The following is a 20,713-nucleotide window of genomic DNA, read 5'->3' on the forward strand; positions in this document are numbered from 1 at the left end:
CAAGCTGTTTCTGTGACAAACCTCATGCATTTGAAAGCACTGGAAGAGTGCATCAACAGTTTGAAACCTCACGTCTGACCAAATGGCCTGTACATTTAGACAGATGTTTTGGTGATGAAGGGACTTGTAATTTATGCCTATAGTTCTGAATATTTAAGGCTTTTTTTCCTGTAGAAGTCCTTAGTTGAATGAAGCAGCACCATGGCTCTGAAGTTGTGTCTGCAACTGAATTCCCGCATGGAGATTTGTCTCAAGACACATGTGTGGGAAGTTCTGGAGTGCTGCAGATGATATCACAACTGGATATCACAACTGGAAATTCTGTGTTCAGAGAATATAATGTTTATTACTTATAAAACTGACTGTTCCACCAGTCCTCTAACCTCTAACGGATGTCGAATGGCAGACACAGCACAAATAATAAAGCCTTTTACATGACAAGAAAGGGAACAGAAGGGTTGTGGTAGCCTTCAGGGCAATACAACAAACATTTTGGATTGACAGGGTGATCTGTCTTCTGTTGCAGGTCATCTTTCACTCATGCATGGTTTGATTAGTCTGAGATATGGTATCCTATTTTTTTCTCTCCTGTTTTGAATTCTGCTGTATGTGATAGCTTTTGTGCATTAGAAATAACCAGCTGATTTAAGATGCGCTCTGATTTGCGAAATTTGCAATCCAGTTTTCCTCTTTATTGCATTTTTGTTCCCTATTGTTTTCTTTAATATTGGCGTGTCTGTGTCTGAACCTGTACAAGACAGTTTTGCCATGCTATAGCTGCATGGCGTTGCTATACTTTCATCTCATCTCCCTGAACAGATCCATGTGATATTTGACCTCCTTAGGGCATTGTACTCTGCTTTTAATCTTTAGGGGTTTGTCCAGCCCTGGGTTTGGAAGAATGGTGCTATCATCATATTAACCAGAGCTCATTAACACGTCAGTCTGGAGCAGGCAGTGCAGTATATATGCCAACAGCAGCACTCAGGTGAAACATGTGGCCATTACAATAAAATAACCTGAGCAATAAGGGTAAGTTTTGAGCCCAGACTGCCACTACAGATTTGCCTTGATCATACACACACAATGTTTTTCCTCATGTGCAGACACAGGAGTCTGACTAAGTTAGGCACAAGGGAGTGTCACCTCAACAGCTTTGTGTGTGTTTGTTGGGGCCCAGAAGGCACCCACAGCCATGCCTGTCCCTGCCCACCCCCAGGGCTCCCCACCCTGCCCCATGTCAGCTCCTGGGGCCATCAGTCTCTGCCCCAATGGTGCACCAGCAGGGCTGGTCTCCATCTCTCACAGCCCTGCCCTGCCCAGCCCTGGGTCCTGCTGAGACAAGCCCACTGCAGGCCCATGTCCCAGCCCAACCTCAGCTGAGGGAAATACTGATTTCAGTATTTGACAGGGAAGTACTGATACAATGGTCACATCTCAGCATTTCCCAGAAAATTAGGAGAAGACTGAGAAGTTTTTGACCCGTTTTCAGTTCCTGGCAACCTCTAACAGGAGGATTGACTTTTAGGAGATGGTTCCTGCTCAGACACAGGGTGGTCATTATGTTAGAAATTTCATATGTCCCACAAAGGAATCCCAGCCAAGCTCACAGGTACCTGGTGAAGCAACCATAGCAGTAGGAAAGCAGTCACTACTCTGGAGAGGACACCATTGGTGAAGGGCATTGGAAAACTTCCTGCTGGAGTCCCTGTCCATGCAGTGTGTAAAGCCATCAAAGGGGCATTTGATTCACAGTCTCTGGAGGCAGGTACTCAGGTCACCATCAATACCCATATATGGATCTGATTATGCATGGTTTTTTAGATGACAGATGGAACACATAGCCTCATCCTCTGCCCACCAGCTGCAGGCAAGTTTTATCTCCAGAGCTGGATGGAGATCCTCCTTTGGGCTGGCTCAAGACCAACCATATTTCCTCTCTGAGGTGCTGGTTTCCGCTCTGGGGTGCTGATTGCCTCCTGAGTCCTGCACAGTGTCTATGACCCCCGGCTGAAAGCTGGGAGTAAGGAGGTGCAAGGGACTATCCAGAGATGCAGCCACAGGGGTAGGGTCAGCCGGTGAAATGGAAAGAGTCCCAAAGACCGGGCTCTTCTCTGCTGGGAGCAGTGTAGATGTATCACAATTACTTATGTGAAGGCAATAAAATGATGGGGTAAAGGAGATGGCAGTTTCTGTTTTCTATTCCCTGCTGTCTCCTTCTTAAACCCTTCATGATGAGATTGACAAGGTCAGTTCTTCACCCCCTCACATGGAAGCTTGTCATTTAAAAAGAACAAGTCTTTAGGAGCAAGAAAACAATTTTGAATTAACTGCTGTTTTATTGAAGTTGCTGTGTGTGCAGAGGATGAGGAGAGTGCAATAATCCACTTGTGAAGCGGTCAGACTTTGTGCAAGATGTAGCACCACCAGCATCAAAGCCTCAGGAAAGAAAATCCACCCCTCTGCTCCTGCAGGGCCCTGGTGGGGGCCATTTGACAGCATTTTCCCCAGCGCATAATGAGGCTGCAAGGCTGTTCATGTCCCTGAAACAGTGCCTAATATCAGCAGAGACATCTGTGCCGAGGTGTGCTGAGATGTCTTGTCACACACTCCCCATTGCTCCAAGTGAGGGGTGTTCCCAGAGTATGGAATATATGCTGTGTGAGAACGTCCAGGACATGCTGAAGCAACCTCTGGAGGTTACTGGGGTGCAGGAGGACGCAAGATGTGCAAGACATCCAGTGGCCAGGCACCAGAGTGTATGGGCAAAACTCTTGAGTAATGCGTCTTCTTGGATGATTCTTGCACACAGGCCGTGGCACTGGTGCTTTATTACTTAGTACAGAGGGTGTATGAGCAAAGGGAGCCCACTCACCTCCTCCATTCCCCCCTCTGCATCCCCTTGTACCCATCAGTCAGATCCTGGTGACACCTGGCAGTTGGCCAAGCTCTTCACCCAGAGTGATTCTGTTGTCTACATCTTCTGCATCTAGGCCACTACAGAAATGCGTGAGCTGGAGAGAGTTTGATTCAGCTGTGTCCCTTAAATAAGAATATTGTCATCCCTATGTAATAAGGCTGTTGTTTTTCACACTTTTGGGGATGCTCTTTCCTAGCCCGGGAATTCTCTAGCCACAATGATAATTTCTCTTTATTATAATCTCCAAGGACTTGCTGGACCATATATTGCCTCTTTATAAATGTTGAGGGGCAACTGTCTCTGTGGCTGGCAGGCACTGCATGTTTGTAGGTGCCCAGGGACCTTATTGGAGAAGAGTCACAAAAGCTGAGGCTGTGAGTGCTGAGTTGGATGCCACTTTAGAGCTTGCAAGCAATAGTTATGCTGGGTTATATTACTGTGACCTTGTTTATAAAAACTCACTGACAGTATGTTTGTCTTCTCTACAAGCTAATGGGGGTCCTCACAGGATTATATGAGTGACCTTGAGTGGGTCTTGAATACACTTATGACAACATACACAGTGTTACAACATTTTGAAAGTAGAGACAGATTTACCATGTACCTGGTATTTGAGCTTGCTGAAACGGCATCTTTAAATGGCTGCTTTTCAAAATAATGAATCCTGCTTGAATGCTTTAAATTTCGGAGCCTCATAGAAAGTTTGCAATTCTTACTGAAAATTAGACAGACTGAGTAGAAAAGGATCTGTTGAAATGACACAATCCATTAACAAAACTGTCAGGAGACCTATGTTCCTGGCTGCCCTGTCAAATAGTAGATATGTTAACACATAAGATAATCGTGTTCCAATATGAACAGTTCGATTGCTGTTGATATTCCTTCTGGATTAGGTAATAAAACAGGTCCTTTTTTTTTGGAAAAGAAGAATACACATGTGTAGTGTTCAACTAAGACCTGTCTATTTTCTTTCATGAGATTTGAGAAGGTGTTCTACTGAAGGACAGCAAAACCACCTTCTGCACTGGGGATACCTTTCCATTCCCAGTTGTTTACTACTGAAACCCTAGTCAGCTGTACAGATATTGGTTTTTTTAATCAGTTTACTTAGTGCAGCGCGAACTCGGTGACAGCAGAATACAATAATTTGTTTTTGACTGGGTTACAATGTATTATCAGAAAACTACTGCTACATTGTTCTTCTTAAACTAATAAGAGATATTTTTGTATTTCATTGTTTTGTTATCTTACAGACTCAGCTCTTAGGAGTTGTACTTGCTGCTGCTGCAAATTTTCTGATTAGTGTCTCTTTGAACATACAGGTATGACATTATTTCTCTTTATTGTTGTTTATATTTAGCAAGTAATTTATATTACAATTTGTTTTTATGGTGAAATTCAAAATACAAGTTTTGTTGTATTTAATAAACATTCCCTCTCTTTATCCTGCTGTAGTTGTTGGCAGTAAGCTAGCTCTCAACCTGTTCTGTGCTATGATTCCCAAATGGGAACACCATAAAAACTCCTAAGTCCTTCCCCTCCTTGTAATGTGCCATGAGGAAATACCAGCTGTGACTGTACTAGAACAGGCTGCATTTCATTGGAAAAACTCTTGTTGGTCAAGTGGAAATTGTCTAGCCCATAACAATGAGGTTGTTCAGACTTCATATCTTTTGTCTGCTGAGGGCAGTGAGTGCCAAAGTCAATGCTTTGCCAAGGAATGTACAGACGCATGCAGGCGGACTTCTGCTGACTTGTAATCATTAACAGCATTTACCAGATTCGAGCTTTTAAAATGCTGTTTAGGAAAACCCAACAACTCTGCATTGCCATTTGACAGACAGTTTCAACTGCAATTTTTATTTATCCTTTAAAATAGGTTTTCCTCCATTTAGTAACAATATCTTATCAATATGAGTAATGACTTTCCCTAGATCTCAGTGTTTACTTACTCTCCTATGAAATGGACAGGTCAAATTTTATTATTCTCTCTCCCTTTCCCACCATGCAGTCAGTCTTCCCTCTAGCTAGATGTTAGCCCACCATTGGCGATGTATTTCAGCTGGATTATAAACAGCCTCCAGCTAAATACCATCCATACACATCATTACTATGCAAAGAAGGCAGATATCTGGAGAAAGAAATTGTAGGGGAATCACTGAGCTCACCCTCCTGTGTTTGTTGCGCATGTTTTCAATCACATGGTGCCCTCAAGGGTTACTCCTACAAGAATGTGGGAAGAAACCAGAGCTCAGAATTCAGTCAAGACCTTGTGCTATTTGGTTTTCAGTAGAAATTTGGATTCTTGATTTCACAATATTACTTAATATCCATTTCTCTTTGGGGCTTTTGTTTGTTTATAAAAACAAAACATGCAAAATCCAGGATGTTACTATGAATTGCTGGTCTGTGGCTCAGGGAAGTTCAATCTCCTTATGCTCCCTTTCTCCTTGGAGGCCTAATCTTCTTCATAGGATTTAATCCCCTGAACATGTTCCACAGCATGAAGCTGCAATAATGTGCTGTGTCCTCTCAACAAAAGGAACGACTGAGACTAAGGTATATCACTGATGTTACTCTTTGGCCCATACTGTCTAGTGTAGCCTACAGAGTAGGATGGGAGTGTAAGGAAAGTTGTTCACAACTTCCCTGGGGCTCTATAGGGATACTTCCAAAATGAAATATCAGGTGTTGGAGAAAGAGAGAAGAAAGAAAGAGAGAAAGAAAGAGAGAAAGAAAGAGAGAAAGAAAGAGAGAAAGAAAGAGAGAAAGAAAGAGAGAAAGAGAGAAGGAAGGAAAGGAAGGAAAGGAAGGAAAGGAAGGAAAGGAAGGAAAGGAAGGAAAGGAAGGAAGGAAGGAAAGGAAGGAAAGGAAGGAAAGGAAGGAAAGGAAGGAAGGAAGGAAGGAAGGAAGGAAGGAAGGAAGGAAGGAAGGAAGGAAGGAAGGAAGGAAGGAAGGAAGGAAGGAAGGAAGGAAGGAAGGAAGGAAGGAAGGAAGGAAGGAAGGAAGGAAGGAAGGAAGAAAGAAGAAAGAAAGAAAAGTATTTTACAACCACTTATACTACAAAAGTCATATCGTCTGGTTTTCAACTTTTTTGACCTATTTCCCTGTGCAGAGAGACTAGTGAGGAATCTGAGAAAGGAAACAATATTCTGCAGAACTAATGTGGTAAACATTACATCCTTCCCAATCATGACACCATCCTGACGGAGGCTGCCTTCTGTTTCAGAAGACCAAAGTGATCAAAGTCAAATTATCTTGTTAAATACAGGTTCTGGCTGTACAGCCAGACACTGACACACAACATATGTCAGTGTTAGCTTCTACATTTAAGAAACATTGACAAAGTACTACTTGAGTATGTATTATGCCTGTTGACACAGGTATAGCTTATTTTCCTTCCAAAAAATAAGGCTTTACCTGAGATATTCTTCTAAGGTCAAACAGAAGGTTGTAGGCAAATCCTGAATTCTACCTAAATTATTTAGAGTCCTCCCTACACCACATGGGATTAAGTGCTGGCTTTTTAATTTTGAAATTCTATTTCTGGCAAGGATATGTATGATGGAGCAGGAACACTGTGGTGTCTGGTCCACCTCTCCCAGTTCATTGCCACAGTTCTGATTCTGCCCCATCTGCCCCATCTCCTGCCTTTAAGTATTTCCAGATTCACAGCACAACTGCCGAGCTTTGCTTTGAGAGAAGAACAGGGCTATGTAGGGATGGTTAGGAAGCACTAGCTAGTATTCATGTAATATTTTTCAGATTTATTCAGCCATTTAATTTTTCAGTTATTTCCACTGTGGCTAAGGAAGCACGCATCTAAAGCAGCACTGAGTTAACACAAAGCAATGTGTCTCCAACAACAAGCTGAAAGCCATGTTTGAAAAGAAAACCTTGACGCACCTGGAATTTGAAGCTGACAGCCCCCTTAATTATTCCACTTCTGTCAAATAAGAGAACACAAAGGAAGTCTTTCTTTTCATGCCTGTTCCTAATAATTAATTTTCTAGAAATGCGCTCATCTCCGATTGGCTTGCCAAGCAGAGCCGAAGCCCTACTACATGAGCAGACTGTGGTGGTGTGGAATTACCCTCCTGGGGCTCGGAGAGGTGGGCAATTTCACAGCCTATGGATTTGCTCCCATTTCCCTTGTTGCTCCACTGGGATGTGTATCTGTCATAGGTGAGGAGGTTTGCCATTTCTTGCTTGGGTACGTATTTTAATTGAATGCTTGCTTGTGACCGGAGGAATAATAGCACAGGAAATGCAGCGGGAACACAAGGGAAAAAATGTTAATGTTGTGGCTTGAAAAGAAATTATTCATATAATTACTGGAGCTGACAGTTTAACACAAACCCTCTACTTAACTCTGAGACTCTTTTTGTATCTTTCTCCTTCCACACTTATTTCTATTGTGGCCTCTGGTCACTCTGTGCTGTGCTAGTTCTGCCAGTCAGTGACCCACTGCCATACTAGCCTTACCAGCTCTGTGAGCCCCTGAACCTGGGACTTCACATCCTGCTTACTGCACAGAGTTGTGGTCTGATCCTGAGTACCTACAATGTTTTCTATGTTACCATCACACCAAGTGGTTTCTGTTGGCTGTGCCTCTGATCCATGCTGGGCAAACTTGCTGGATGCTCTGTCCCCCCGTTGCTGGCAGATACCCACACACACTAGCATGCTCTTCAAGGTCTCCGTGGTGGCAGGGTTTGGCCTGGGCTACGTGCTGGAGTCACTTCCGCAGAATCATGTTCTTAGTAGATCCACAGCAATTTTTCTGTCATCCAATCATTATCTTCCCATTCACAGAGATTTTAGGAACCACACTCGGAGCAGATAATCTTTTCTGCTGATCCTGGTAGTTGTGTGTGTCCAAAAGGGTCTAGAAATTTCCTGAAATCTTTACTTTATTCATGAACCTTATCAAAGTTGTTAATTTCTTCTTTGATGTGCAGATTAATTTGACTTTAGCAGAAGTTCTATCCTTAGGACTCATTTGATGTGACCTTACTCTTTACTTCATAAGAGTTTTTTTGTAATTAAGGTATTTAGAGGACTACTTCAGATATGACATGTCTGTATCTTTACTAAACATACATTCTAAAATATGTTATGTTGTGCTAATGCAAAGCAGAGTGGACAGGGCGGTACTGTATGAAGACTGTGAAAACAGGAATACAGGTTACAGCTGTATCCCTTAATCCTGTCGCTTCATACCCACAGCTGAAACCTCCAGGGCCAAGATATCACAACGGTTCTGCATAGGCTGGAGCTCATTTGTTTTCTATTGACAAGTAACAACATTTCATGGTCTGTCTCTAGCTACCAGTTTCACACTTGAAAGTGACATTGCAGAGAGCAATTTTGCATGGGAAGGTAGAAAAGATTAATTATCTTCCGGGTGGCCTCCCGTCTGTAGGAAGGAGGCAGCCAGCCACATGTGGGTGTAATTTAGCAAAGAGATAGCGGGGGAAGGAAACTGCAGGCAATTTACTGTAACCTTTATTGTTAAACTACTGCAGAATTTTGGAGAATGAGATATAAAGCCACAGTAGTTCACCGCTGTGGGAAAGACTTCTCAAAGAAAGGGATGAGATATTACCTGAGATGAAAATGTAGATTAATATGACATATCCCAGTGTGATTTTGGTGGCAGTAGTTATATTTTTAACAACTGTAGACATTTCCAGATGTCTCTGAACATAAAGGCACATTGACCAATCTAATTTGTTGTCCAAACTGAATAAAATGCAAATATAGAGAACTAGAAAGAAAAAATGAAAAGCATTGGGAAGGGAAAAAATTAAATTGGTTATTAAACTGCTACAAAGAAGAGGTCACATCTAGTGTTGTTTTTTATCTGGGACGATTTGTTCTTTACCTTTGCAATATGTGAAGAAATGTTGCATCATCTGTTTACTCCATTCTCCCTTACTTGTAACAAATACCAAGAAACCTTTTTCCCAACTGTTGTATCTTATTTAAATTCTCATCCACTTCTTTTTTTTCTCTCTCTTTTTTTTTTTTTTTTTTTTTTTTTAACTGACCCAAAATACTTATCCTGGAAGACCCCAGAAATCACTTTAAGATCTTATATTCCATTCCCATATATATATCAGCTGACAGTATCCATTTCATAGCCCAAACAATAGAGAGATCTGAAATTTTATTTAGTCTAGCAAACATTCCCTTAAGGAAGGGAAAGTAAAAATGGTGTAGCCAGCCAATTACAACAATAACTTCCCAGTAACACTTCCTACTGCTAGATACTTTCCTGTCTTCTGCAATTAAAGCCAGAGATAGAGAGCACCTTTTAGTTTTAGAAGACTTCATCATTTAGGGCAGTGACAAACTGACCAAGACACCTGCATATCATCTGCTAACAACTTGGCAAAGCATAGTTTAGGCAGCAGGTCTTCCAGTTTAAAAGATTAAGAAATACATTTCTCATTAAGTTGTGACCTCTTTTAGGTGGTAGAGGGTGGCCTTTGCACAGTTTCTTGAGGTATTGTTGAATGTGTGTCTTTCATAAGTTAATTTTTTAAACGAAGAAATGAAGCAATTATTAACAAACTCCAATTATGTATCTGAACCCTAAATCCACTCTTCTGATAAACATTTTTTTCAAATTTGGTGTCAACACATCCCACCTGATAAGAGCCGACTCCCACTGGCATTGGGTACTCAGTACCTATGGTGTACTGAGAGGAAATGTGCTTCATGTTATGCCCAGTCACCCTGTCATTTAGGCATCTCTGAAGATCCATATCGCTCTGGGTCTGCATGGAAAGTTTCCTTTGCTTGGAACCCAGGGTTTTGGAGGAGGATCAGGCAGACTGGAATTTCTGCCCAGAATGGATTTGGGCTGTACCCATCATATATCTCCAGACCTCTGAGACGGGAAGCATCTCGGGTCTTAAAATAGATGGAGCCAACGTCTGTTATGCTCTGCTACCACATTTAACTGCATCCAACCGAATTTTGCACTTAACCCGGTATCAATTAACTAGTGAAAATTTTGTGCCTTATGCTCTTGAGCTGGCTGCTTCTGATGGCTGTTTTAGAAAGAATCCAGCACCACAGACCATGAATTGGCAGTAGACTTTACTTTTTTTTTTCTTAGAATTAAGCTACAAATACTATATTTTTCTTCTTACACAGTGGAAGTATTTCTGTGTGTGGTTGCAATGATGCAAGCTCTACATCTGTTCAGGGTTTAAAATAGTTTGAGAAGACAGCAGTTGTTTTCTTCAAGAAGAGAAATGGGAAATTTTTTAATTTAAAAATGGAGACGTAATACACATTTAATGTAATCATTAAAAAGCATTTTATACGTAAAAAATAAAAATCATGTGTTACATGTAGCTTGGGTAATTTTAGGCTGCTGTGGCTTTTAGCTCATTGTCTTGCTTTTGCCTGCACAAGTAACTTGGCAGGGCTGAAGGGATGAGGAGAGACCAGTGGTATCAGAGATCATTTCTTCTGCAGTTTTCATCATTCTGTGGAGAGTTGTTTTACACTTAACTCACTTAGACTGACACTGTTGAGATCCCTTTGCATTTTTATATGCTCCTTTTAAGTAGCTGTGGGGCAAGAAATTGCTTTAGGCTTTGAAAATTGATATCCCTGACAGTGCTTTAGGAAAAAGATTCTCAGATGTTCTTGCAGAAATGGATTTCTCTCACTCACTGTAATGTAACTTCTTTGTGGCCCAAGAAATTAGGATTTTGAGAACTTTGTTTCTAATGAGAACTGAGAAACATTCCCCAGACTATTCTTTAAAATCTGTATTTGTCTAGAAGATGCAACAAAAGGATCTTCAGGGTTCATCCTTCTCTCTGCAGTGTGTATGTCCTATAATCCAGTTTCCAGAGTTAAGCTTACCTTAATGGTCTCTCTTTTGAGCAATTCGCCTTATATTTGGCTTCCTTGTTTATTAGGATATTGGTATTAAGGATGGGGAAAAAAGCTTTTGTCCACCCCTTTTTCAAATTTACTAATACTAAGTACTAGTACTAAGTACTAATATTTAATCATGTTAGAAATGTTACATGTTCAGTGTGCAGGATAGCTATCAAGAGGTCATGCACCAACTGACTAAATACTATAGTATCTTCATACAGAGCTCTGGCCCTGAAGGAGACCCAAGTCCCATGAGGTCCAAAAGCACCCATCCTCCTCGTACCTGAATTCTCTCTTCTGCCTACCCCAAAATGACCCACAGTAGCTCAGCACACTGGTTTTCCTCAACCTCCTGCCCTCCCCTTGAGCAAGACCATACATCTGAGATGTAGGCAGGGTGAGATGAAGGAGGTTTCAAGCTAATAGTCTCGGGGAAGGGGTTCGCAGCCACGAATTGTCTATATGCAGACTCCACCATGGAGATTGTACTACAGGCACACAAAAACAGCTGTGATTTTTCTGTCGGTGCCTGCAGAGTGCACATGGACACACTCATCCCTATGCTTTGTGCATGGGCAGTCTGTGCTTCCTGTCCTTCTGTCCTCTCAGTAGCCCTTTGCATGGGAGAGAGATATTTTAGTCTGCCACAGGGCAAAGGGCACAGCTCCTTTCTCCAAACCAGCTCCTTTCCTTTTGAATGGGCTTAATAAAAATGCTTGGGCACTTAAAAAAATAAATAAATAAAAATCACACTATCCTTCAGCTAAACCACATTCCTCTCACAATCGTCAGCCTCATCAGTTCAGCCTTTTTTCTTGTCCTGCTCTTAGTGTGCAGCCTCTGGATTCCCAGTGGAAATACTGGTACTTGCCCAGGAAGACCTGCTGCCATTCTCTGCCCTCATTACCTCCTGCTCATTGGAGCTGCAGCGATCAAATGTGCTACCTGCATCATCTTCTCTCCAGATCTTCCTGACTCTGTGGCAGGCTACAATAGCTTGAGTTTGGGAATGGATTAAAGCATCTCCAAGTGCTTCTGTATTGGGATGGTCCTGAATCCCTTTGGTTTGGGAGGTAGACTGAGGGTCTGTCTGTATAAACATACTTTAAGATGTCATTTAAAATGTGACTGGCAGGAACTGCATCCTCATGGCTTGAGCACTGCTCAACAGATTTAGTGGAAAATCAACTGGGTGAGCTTAAACTGTTTCATTAGACAGAGGCAAACTCTAAAGTTGCATAGAACAGGTAAATGCTAGATCTCAAAGTGATTTTTTTTCTTGTTGCACAATCTGGGAGAGGTGCAAACATTAAACGGTAGTCTTTGAATAATGGCTAGTAGTCCTCCTTTGGTATTTCATCCAGACCACCAGTAAAATGGATACAGAAGTATTCTGCAGAATAAGTGGTTTTAAATGCCTTTACCTGACTGAATCAGTTAAGCTTATCAGAATGAAGATTTGAGTCAAATATTAAATTTTGTGGTTTTATTGGAAAACTATTGGATGAGACAGAAGCAGTAAAAGCAGTCTGTGCATTTATGAGGATAGCACTCATCTATTTAAAATAGTACATAAAGCTCACATAAGAACTTAAAAAGAGGGGAAGAAAGGATATGCTAACATTTGAAGTTATGAACTGTTATGAAAGGAATTATTTAACATAAAACCTGACAATAAAAATAGAGGTAAAAAGAGGAGATTCATAAATAACTTCAGTACCAGGAAAACAGCTTAATAATAAATTATACTTACTTGTGAAATAATTTTCGGTAGGAAAAATAAGTGATGGACATTCATTTGAGTTTTTTAAGGTTGGATTTGACAAAATACAGAAAATACACTCTACAGATCAGTATGTATTTTCTGTCTTTAACTTCTCCTGTTGTATATTATCCCTTTCTTAAAGAAACAAACAAGAAACAATCCTAACTGAAGTTTTCATGTGTAGGAGGCAGAGGAGTTGTTTTGTGAGATGGGTTCTCACCATTCAGTGTCTGCTAGTGGCAGAACCCACATGTCACACTACTCTTTATTTCTATCTGTGCTGGAGAAAACCTACATATGGAGGTAATCACACACGATCACTCTCCTAGGAGAATCAGCACCTGACTAAGCTATGTGTAGCAGCATCACGGCCCCCTCCCTTAAGGCACTTAATTGCATATCATGCAGAAAATGGACATTTTCTACCATTTTTTTCAGTTTACATTTAAAATCATATGCTTCAGTGAATACATATTCATTCAATAATGAATACAAACCAGACTATTTTATGCTAATGTATGAAAAGACAAGGTTGTTTCAACCTAAAAAATAAGCTCCTGAACAAACACTCTTTTTGCCATTTTCTACATTTTAATGTAGTGTCAAGTCATCATATTTTTCATTTGAAATACTAACTCTGTATTTCCAGATTGAAGAGTTTCATGAGCCTTCAGAAAGGCTCTGTCATATAGATACAGATATTTTACAGGGCCTATTTACCACTCAATTTGTGGACATTAATATAGGTATGAGTCGGTTAAGGCATGAAATGAACTCAAGGATTTCATTAGGGTGTATTCATTCTGTAATATTCAATCCTTAACAGATAATCTCCCAGATTTTGTGCCCCTCTCTGAATCTAGCAGGCTATCTGCCACCACTCTCAGTGGGAGCAGGATCTGTGCCTAGTTTTGAAAGTTTTACCTTAATAATTAATTAAAAAGCTACAAATATTCTGATGCACCAAAAGTATACAAGTCTTCTGGTATGACCAGGGATGCAGCCTTTACTTCAATGACTTACGGGCTGACAGTTAGGGCTTAGAGTTATGCACGTGTTTTATAGCTAAAATCACTGGTTCAAAACCAATGAGGCTTTAAAACAATGTTAAATTGCATGGTTTGCTGCTGAACTGTTGCCAGCTTACACTTCGACACCATTTTTAGTCTACATTTCTGTACTGTTGTATTCTATTGCTGACCAATTAAAAAAATACAGATTATTCCTCATTCTGACACTGATCTCAATCTCTATGACTGTCTATAGCTTAAAAAAACAAAAACAAAAACAAAAAAACAGGCAAACAAATGACCAGTTGCAAAGACACATTCATACTTTTCAGCACAGCAATTTCCCAGGTTCCTCAGTCTATTCATCTGTAGAGCTGAACTTAATGTTCAGTGATTTATTTCCCACATCAGTGTAGTGGTGTAGGAGGAGGGGGCACACAGCTTCTGTGACAGAGAGGGAACAAGGGGATCCTGGCGTGGGAAAGAGAAAATTTGGGCCAGGTGGCAGGAAATTAGACTCATGCTGTGGTCATGGGGCAAAATCATGGCGAAGGGGAAGCTGGCTAGGAGGAAAGTGTGAAGGTGTCACATCACTGGTGTTGAGGAGAAGTAGGAAGACAGGAGACACCTCACCTGTGGTCTGAGGGATGGTGAGGAAGGAGCGGAGAGTTTGGGGAGCTGAGCACAGGGGTTTCAGCAGGGCTGCAGTTAGAAACAGAATTTGGGATGCAGTAAGGTCTTTAAATCATATATCTAGTGGCTGTGGCCATATATCTAGCTGTGGCTCTGGCTGCCCGCTTACTCTCCGGCCAAGGATTCACAAGGTCCTAGGATAACTCAGCTTAGAAAGGACCTCAGGGGGTCCCTAATCCAAGCTCCTGCTCACAGCAGGGTCAGCTTGGAGGCCACCAGGCAGAGAGGAGATGGTGCAAGGGATGTGTTGGCCATCTAGCGTGTTGTCCTAAACTGCCTTTTCTGGAGGAGTTAATGTCTTAAGCATCTAAATGCACCTGAGACTGTGAGCTGAAGCCTAAAGGAGTTAAGGAAGAGGGGCTGAGCAGCTGCAAGGGCTGTGCCTTTCTCAGTGGGCTCCTGGGGTGCATGTTGGTGCCTTCCATTTGTCTTGCTGACCAGGGGGAGCTGCAAAGCCATCAGAAGGCAAAGCAAGTAAAGGCCAGCCTATGCTCCTGGGGATCACCACCTCCCTCAGAGCCCTCCTCCTCTGGCCCTGTGTTTCTAGTGAGCCACTGTCTTCCTCAGAACAATCTGTCCTTGGTTTCTTTGATTTAATCTGTTCTTTTAAAAGTCAAACTTGCAGAGCTTAAAACCTAGAAAATTTAGAAAATAAAAATAAAATTTAAATTTAGTGTGTAATAACAAGGTGCTCTCTTGGCTGTGATACTGTAACTTGCTTAAAAGTCAGCCCTGAAAGTAACAGCCAGAGTCTGCCAGGCTGCTCATCAGTCATGGATGTTCTCTAGCATCTCAGCAGTTCTGTGTAACTGTTCTCTGCTTCTTTGCTTAGATTTACCCCATTTGCTTTTCTTCTCCACATGAATGCAAATGAAGTGTTGGTGGCTTATCCACAGAGACTCTTGTCTTTTGTGTTCAGAGTCTCTCCTGGGGGTCACTCTCCCCACTTCCTTGTTGTACCTCCTCTCCTACTTCAGTTTTTCCTACAATCCCAGATGGCCTAATATATATTCTTAAATACCCTCCTATTTTTAGATTCCTCTACATATTACACATCATAAAGAGCATTAATTATACATACAGTCTGCTAAGCTCATGATCTCTTGTGCACTACCAGCTATCTCTGGAGAAAGAGCTTGCCACATTTGAATGCATTATTAAAGTGGATGACAGGCTGAGTGACAAGTTTCATTATCTAGATGCATACCAGTGCCTCCCTGTGCCCACTACCAGCTTCAGAGATTGTAATCCCCCCAAGCTGTCATTTGCCATCTCCAGAGAACTAGGCAGTAGAATTTTGGGACATATCTCACCCCAAACTGGATGCCAACACTGGAATTGAACCCTAAATTGCATTTACTAGATCTCCGCTGAATGCAGAGAGCCCAGACAAGGGGGTACTCACAAAAAATACACAACAAAACAAAACACTGAGTTATCTGTTCATGAAGCAGCAGGTCTTTGCTGTTGATTGCCTAGGTGGGTGAGCTGAGGTGGGGTTAGGGAGAGCTATGACAGCAAGGAAACAGAGCAGTAATTAATTCCTGCACTGTCTTGGGTTGCTGCTGCTTCTTTCCTGGTTTTTGTCCTATGTAGCTCTGCTATTACCAGTGTTGCCTGGATACCAGTGTTTTTTCTCCAGCAAAGCTGTCACTGAAACATTGAATAAAGAAAACCGTGTCAAGCAGCCTCCTTTCAGTGAGACATTTGCAGTTGAAGATTCTTTTTTTGCACTTATTTGTTTGCATAGATTTCCATCATTCTTCATATAGTTTAAATTTATGACTTCTACTATATCTGATTTTCTACTGACTGGATAACACGGACATGAATTCCAGTTCTCTGTTTACCTCTTGGTGTGAGCCTCTCTAGATGTATCTAGAGTATATATACTAGCTAACAACAAATTAAATTTTTCACCAGAACAATGGAGTTAATGAGGCAAAGATGGTTGCAAGAAGGTTGAACTGTGATTTCCAGAATAAACCAAAGATTTCACGCTGTAGGCAGGAACAGAGCTCTTATAACAGCATCTCATGATTTAGGTTCAATGGGTCCCTTCACTGTCCCTCCTGGGCAGTCTTGCTTTGAGGTTTCTAAATGAATCTAGCATTACCAATGCACCTCTCCCAAAGGCCTGTCCTCATATCTTTTACGCAGGAGCTATTCAGACTCTTTTGCTTCTCCTTAGAGGTAGATGCTCTAATGTTGTGTGCTGGAATAGAGCCATCTGTCCCAGGTGGCCAACAGTCTGACCTCTCTTAAGTCCAAACCCGTTCTTCCTTCTCCACCACATGTCCACACTGAGCTGCTTACCAGGAACCCTGGCCAGAGCACTGCTGCTGCTCACCACACACCCACTGCTGCCCATCCTGAAGAGGCAGGGTCAGGAGCTGGCACAGGGGAGATGTGAGAGCCAGGCAAGTGAAAGAGCTGCCCAGAGAACAGGAGGCCATTTCCAGGGCTCACTTCCATGTTTTTCCTTCTTTATACAAGTCCCTCCTAGAAGACCATGAGCAGTGCCCCTGTATGGTACATATGTTGATTCTTTAACCTGCTTGCTTGCAGACATCATGACCACTCTCTTAGTTCATACTAAACACTACGTTTTGCAGTAGCTTTCTTTCTTTTGATGATACTACTGCTACTTTACTTATAAGCCTCTAAAGAAGCGGGATTTTATCCATCTATCAGGCAATTTGCCTTGAGCAAGTAAGCTGGTAGCAAAATGGGGAGTGAAACAGTAAGGCTGATGAGTACCCAGCTTCCCTGACACTTCCACATATGACTGAATCAGAGCAGTTTAAGAAGCGTTGTGGGAGATGGAAAGGGTATCACATCTCTTCAACTACTCAGGAGCCTGCTGGGTGCGTTTAAAATCTTACAAAAACTGAGGGCTGGTTGGCTGCGGAATGGGCTCCTGGCTGGTTATATCACGGTATAGTGCAACAATAACAGCCGTGAGATATATTTAAACTTGGCCCAGGGCAGCTTTTTGCTACAGCACTTGATATTCTATCAAACAGAAAAAAAAGGTCTTTATATTTCTGTTCTAGGTAGTGCATTTATTTCTGTCTTATTCCTAAAGAAGACCATGAGGGCTGCTGATATATTGGGTAAGTAAGCGTTTGCTGACGTGGACATGTGTGTTGCCATATGCTTAGCAAGCTGTAACTCTCACGCAGCCCCCCACCTTCACACTCCCACTTTCCCGAGCAAGTGTTTTGAAGCAGATACTTTCAAAATTGGGAAGAAGTGACAAGAGAGAGAATCATCAATGCATGAGGAAAAGCCTGCATTCCCAAATCCTCTGCTCTTACAACCATAACTCATTCCTTATGTGTCCTTATTGCTCAAATTTATTTTAATTGTCTATTTTTGCCTCTGAGGTTGTATTTAGTATTATATTTATGATTGCAACACAATTTTAATAAAACCAATGAAGTTATTGAGCTATTCATTCAAATATAAGATCTTTTTTTTCTTACTGCATACACATTGCACAAAAATTCAAGCTCAATTAAAAGTGACAACTTCCCTTTTGGTATTAATTTTATCACTTCAAAGAACAAATAATCATGTTGTCAATGTTCTGTTGGGAAGCATGGTCCTCACTGTAAAAGCATCTCAATTTTTTGTCTATGATATCCAAGATTTTTTTGCATATCAAAACTTCCCTGCTTGAACAAAGTAATGGTGAGAGACAAGCATATTTCAGGGGCTGGGCTTTACTCAAACCATCTCAGCTGGAACAGGGCATGTGGTGTTGCTACACGGCACCTGGTATTTCTGTGGGGCTCCTAGCATCTAGGCTTGGTTGTCCATACTATAACAAGAACATCCTGGCTGTTCTCATGAGTGTTTTGGAGAGATCTGTTCAGTACTGTTCCAGGAATACCATACAATATTTATTTAGGTTTGAGATCCAAATTTGCCAGCTGAGCTGCTACATTCAGAATCCACCCTTCTTTGACTGATCATGTTTCCCTTAGAGCCTTAGACATCGTGTGTTGCTTTAACTAGTGTTCAGCACTGATTTATTTTATTTCTGAGAGTTCGACTTTGCAAAAAGGATTTAACAATGCTGCTACATTCCATAGGAATGAGCTGTATGATGGGAAATATGGTGATGTTTTTGCAAGCACATAAATATAGAATGGTTCTGCTTTTCCAAAGGAACTGTGTGTGATAGCTGTGCCAGCAAAATCCTCGGGATGTGCTTTGTTTTGTATTCCTGAGCCTTGTATTCCACACCATTTTTTTGGGTTTGCCAAGAATTTTAAAGATTACTTGAAAAAAAAATTGATTATCTAATATCTTCCTTAATCCAATACAGCTTATGAGCTCAGGATCGGCTCACTTCTGTCTTGATACCTCAGTGAACATCTGTGTTTGTCAGCTGGCTGTCCACAGGGCAGAACTTCCAGAATTTTATTAAAAGCACAATAATGCAAGTTCAACCTTGAAAAGGGGCCCTGGCAACCTGATGCTTGAACAGTCTTTTGCAAATCAGCATTTTATAAAACAGGTCATAGGTCTGCAAATACAACAGGGAGCGGCCAAAATGTTGGCTTCATGACAGCTTCACATAAGCATTGGACTGGAACATATCTGTTGCACTTAATGTTTCCAGGGCAGACCCATAGCTGGTGCAGATCTCTGTGGCCACATTGACTTTGGGAGAGTTGTGTTCATTCACACTGGTTAGTGATGTAGCTGTCTGCCTCAGGAAACCACTTGTCCTTTCAGTTTAGGATAAGTTTATGTGACCTGCTTTGTGCCTGTGAGAAATAGAGAGGATCAATTCTCCTTTGTCATGCACTTGGTACCAGAACTGAGAATATTTGAAAATGCATTGCTGAGTTGGAATTCTAATTCATGAGGATTTACTGACAGCTTTTTTCATACTTCCAAAATCCTTTGAGTCTTTTATTAAAGTTAGGCTAGATAAGACTCCAAATGCAAGGCAACCCAAGTACCTAAGCCCAAATCTGATTAAATGGATGTAAATTTTCTTCTGGAAACTATTTCCAAGTCAGCTGGAGAGCAAGGATGACCAGGATTAAGAAATATTTTATTACCAAAATAATGTATCCTTTTCTTTACAGGAGGAACACTGGCAGTAACAGGGACATACTTGTTGGTGACATTTGCTCCAAATACACCCCAAGAACTCACAGCAAGACGAGTACAGAATTACTTAGTGAGCTGGCCTTTTTTGGTATATTTGGTGAGTATCTGGTTTGTACTACTCCCTAAATCAGAAAAACTGGGGTGTTAGGGCCTTTTGCAGCATTATGAATTAGTGGCAGAAAATGCGCTCCTGAAAACAAATTGTGTGATTTTCATAGGAGAGAGAACAAGTCTCTGGGTCTTCGACCCAGTCCTCAAGCTGAAAATATGCTGAACCAAAAAATGTCTTTCAAACTACATGCTGGGCAAAGTCACAGTTGTGCAGGATTAACAAGAATGGAAAGATTTGGGGGTTTAGTGGGCTTGAGGAAAAACCTAAATATTGGCGTTGCTTATATTTCCTATATATGTGTTCATGGAACACCGTCTGCATGAACATCTAAGTTAGAGTGCTTTTCTGGAATGTGATGGATTTGTACTTTTAAAAATCAGGCTATATATGCTCTTTTTTTTCTTTCACATCACTCTATTTTGTCCCCACGTTGCTAAGCCTGGCTGAATGGAGCTCTGTGTGGAGTTGGGATGTGGAGAGGTGGTTGGCTTCACTGACACTCAGGTTAATCTGAACATGAGTTTGAATTCAAATACAAAATACCATTTTGATTAAAGTATCTGTATACAAACTTCAAATACCATACATCTTCTTTGATGTATTTAATTAGCATCAGAAACAGGACCAGAATGAGTAGAAGGAATTTCTCTCTTCCTCTGGAATGCTGAAAATTTGCTCCTCCAGCTGAATGTAAAAGAAACAGTGTAGGAACTTCAGAAGCAGTTGCTTTTTGCCCAGTAAAGCGATTCACTTGTGATAGATTATTAGTACTCAGGCTTTCCTCAGTAGGAGAGTTAGGAAACCACTAGGTAGATGATTTAATTTAACCTTAATCTTTTAGCCAACGTGCAGACTTTAAATACATCTAAGTAGCCGTGAGACTACTGATTAAGCAGAAAGTACATGCTACCACAAAAAATGTTGATCCGGAAATACGGTGATACAGCTCAATACAATAAATTAATGATCACGTGGCACAAATGACAACATGCACTTTCAATCAAGCAGTAGAGGGGTTTTTGAAGGTAATTCCAAAGAGTTTTGGGGTACTCAGTAAGGGTAGCTTCAGCCTTGACAAGAGCTTCAGCAAATCCATGTAACCAGCAGAGGGGAAGGGACTTCTTTGAGAGGGCGTTCAGAGCAAGGGGCTTGGTGCTTACTGGAGGACCCTC

At 41.4% G+C, this 20,713-nt stretch overlaps 1 protein-coding gene across 1 annotated transcript in view; it reads left to right on the forward strand.

The window, feature by feature from the left end:
• Positions 1-20,713, forward strand: part of NIPAL2 (NIPA like domain containing 2) — a gene marked incomplete at both ends in the record, with an annotated part of 49,059 nt that overhangs the window by 12,990 nt on the left and 15,356 nt on the right. Inside the window, 4 exons of the mRNA XM_082044872.1 lie at positions 4,174-4,242; positions 6,934-7,105; positions 17,353-17,412; positions 19,405-19,526. Coding sequence (XP_081900998.1) covers positions 4,174-4,242; positions 6,934-7,105; positions 17,353-17,412; positions 19,405-19,526 — 423 coding nt within the window. The remainder of the gene's footprint in view (positions 1-4,173; positions 4,243-6,933; positions 7,106-17,352; positions 17,413-19,404; positions 19,527-20,713) is intronic.

Source organism: Streptopelia decaocto (genome assembly GCF_964273445.1).
Source record: "Streptopelia decaocto genome assembly, chromosome: 2".
Taxonomy (NCBI): Eukaryota; Metazoa; Chordata; class Aves; order Columbiformes; family Columbidae; genus Streptopelia; species Streptopelia decaocto.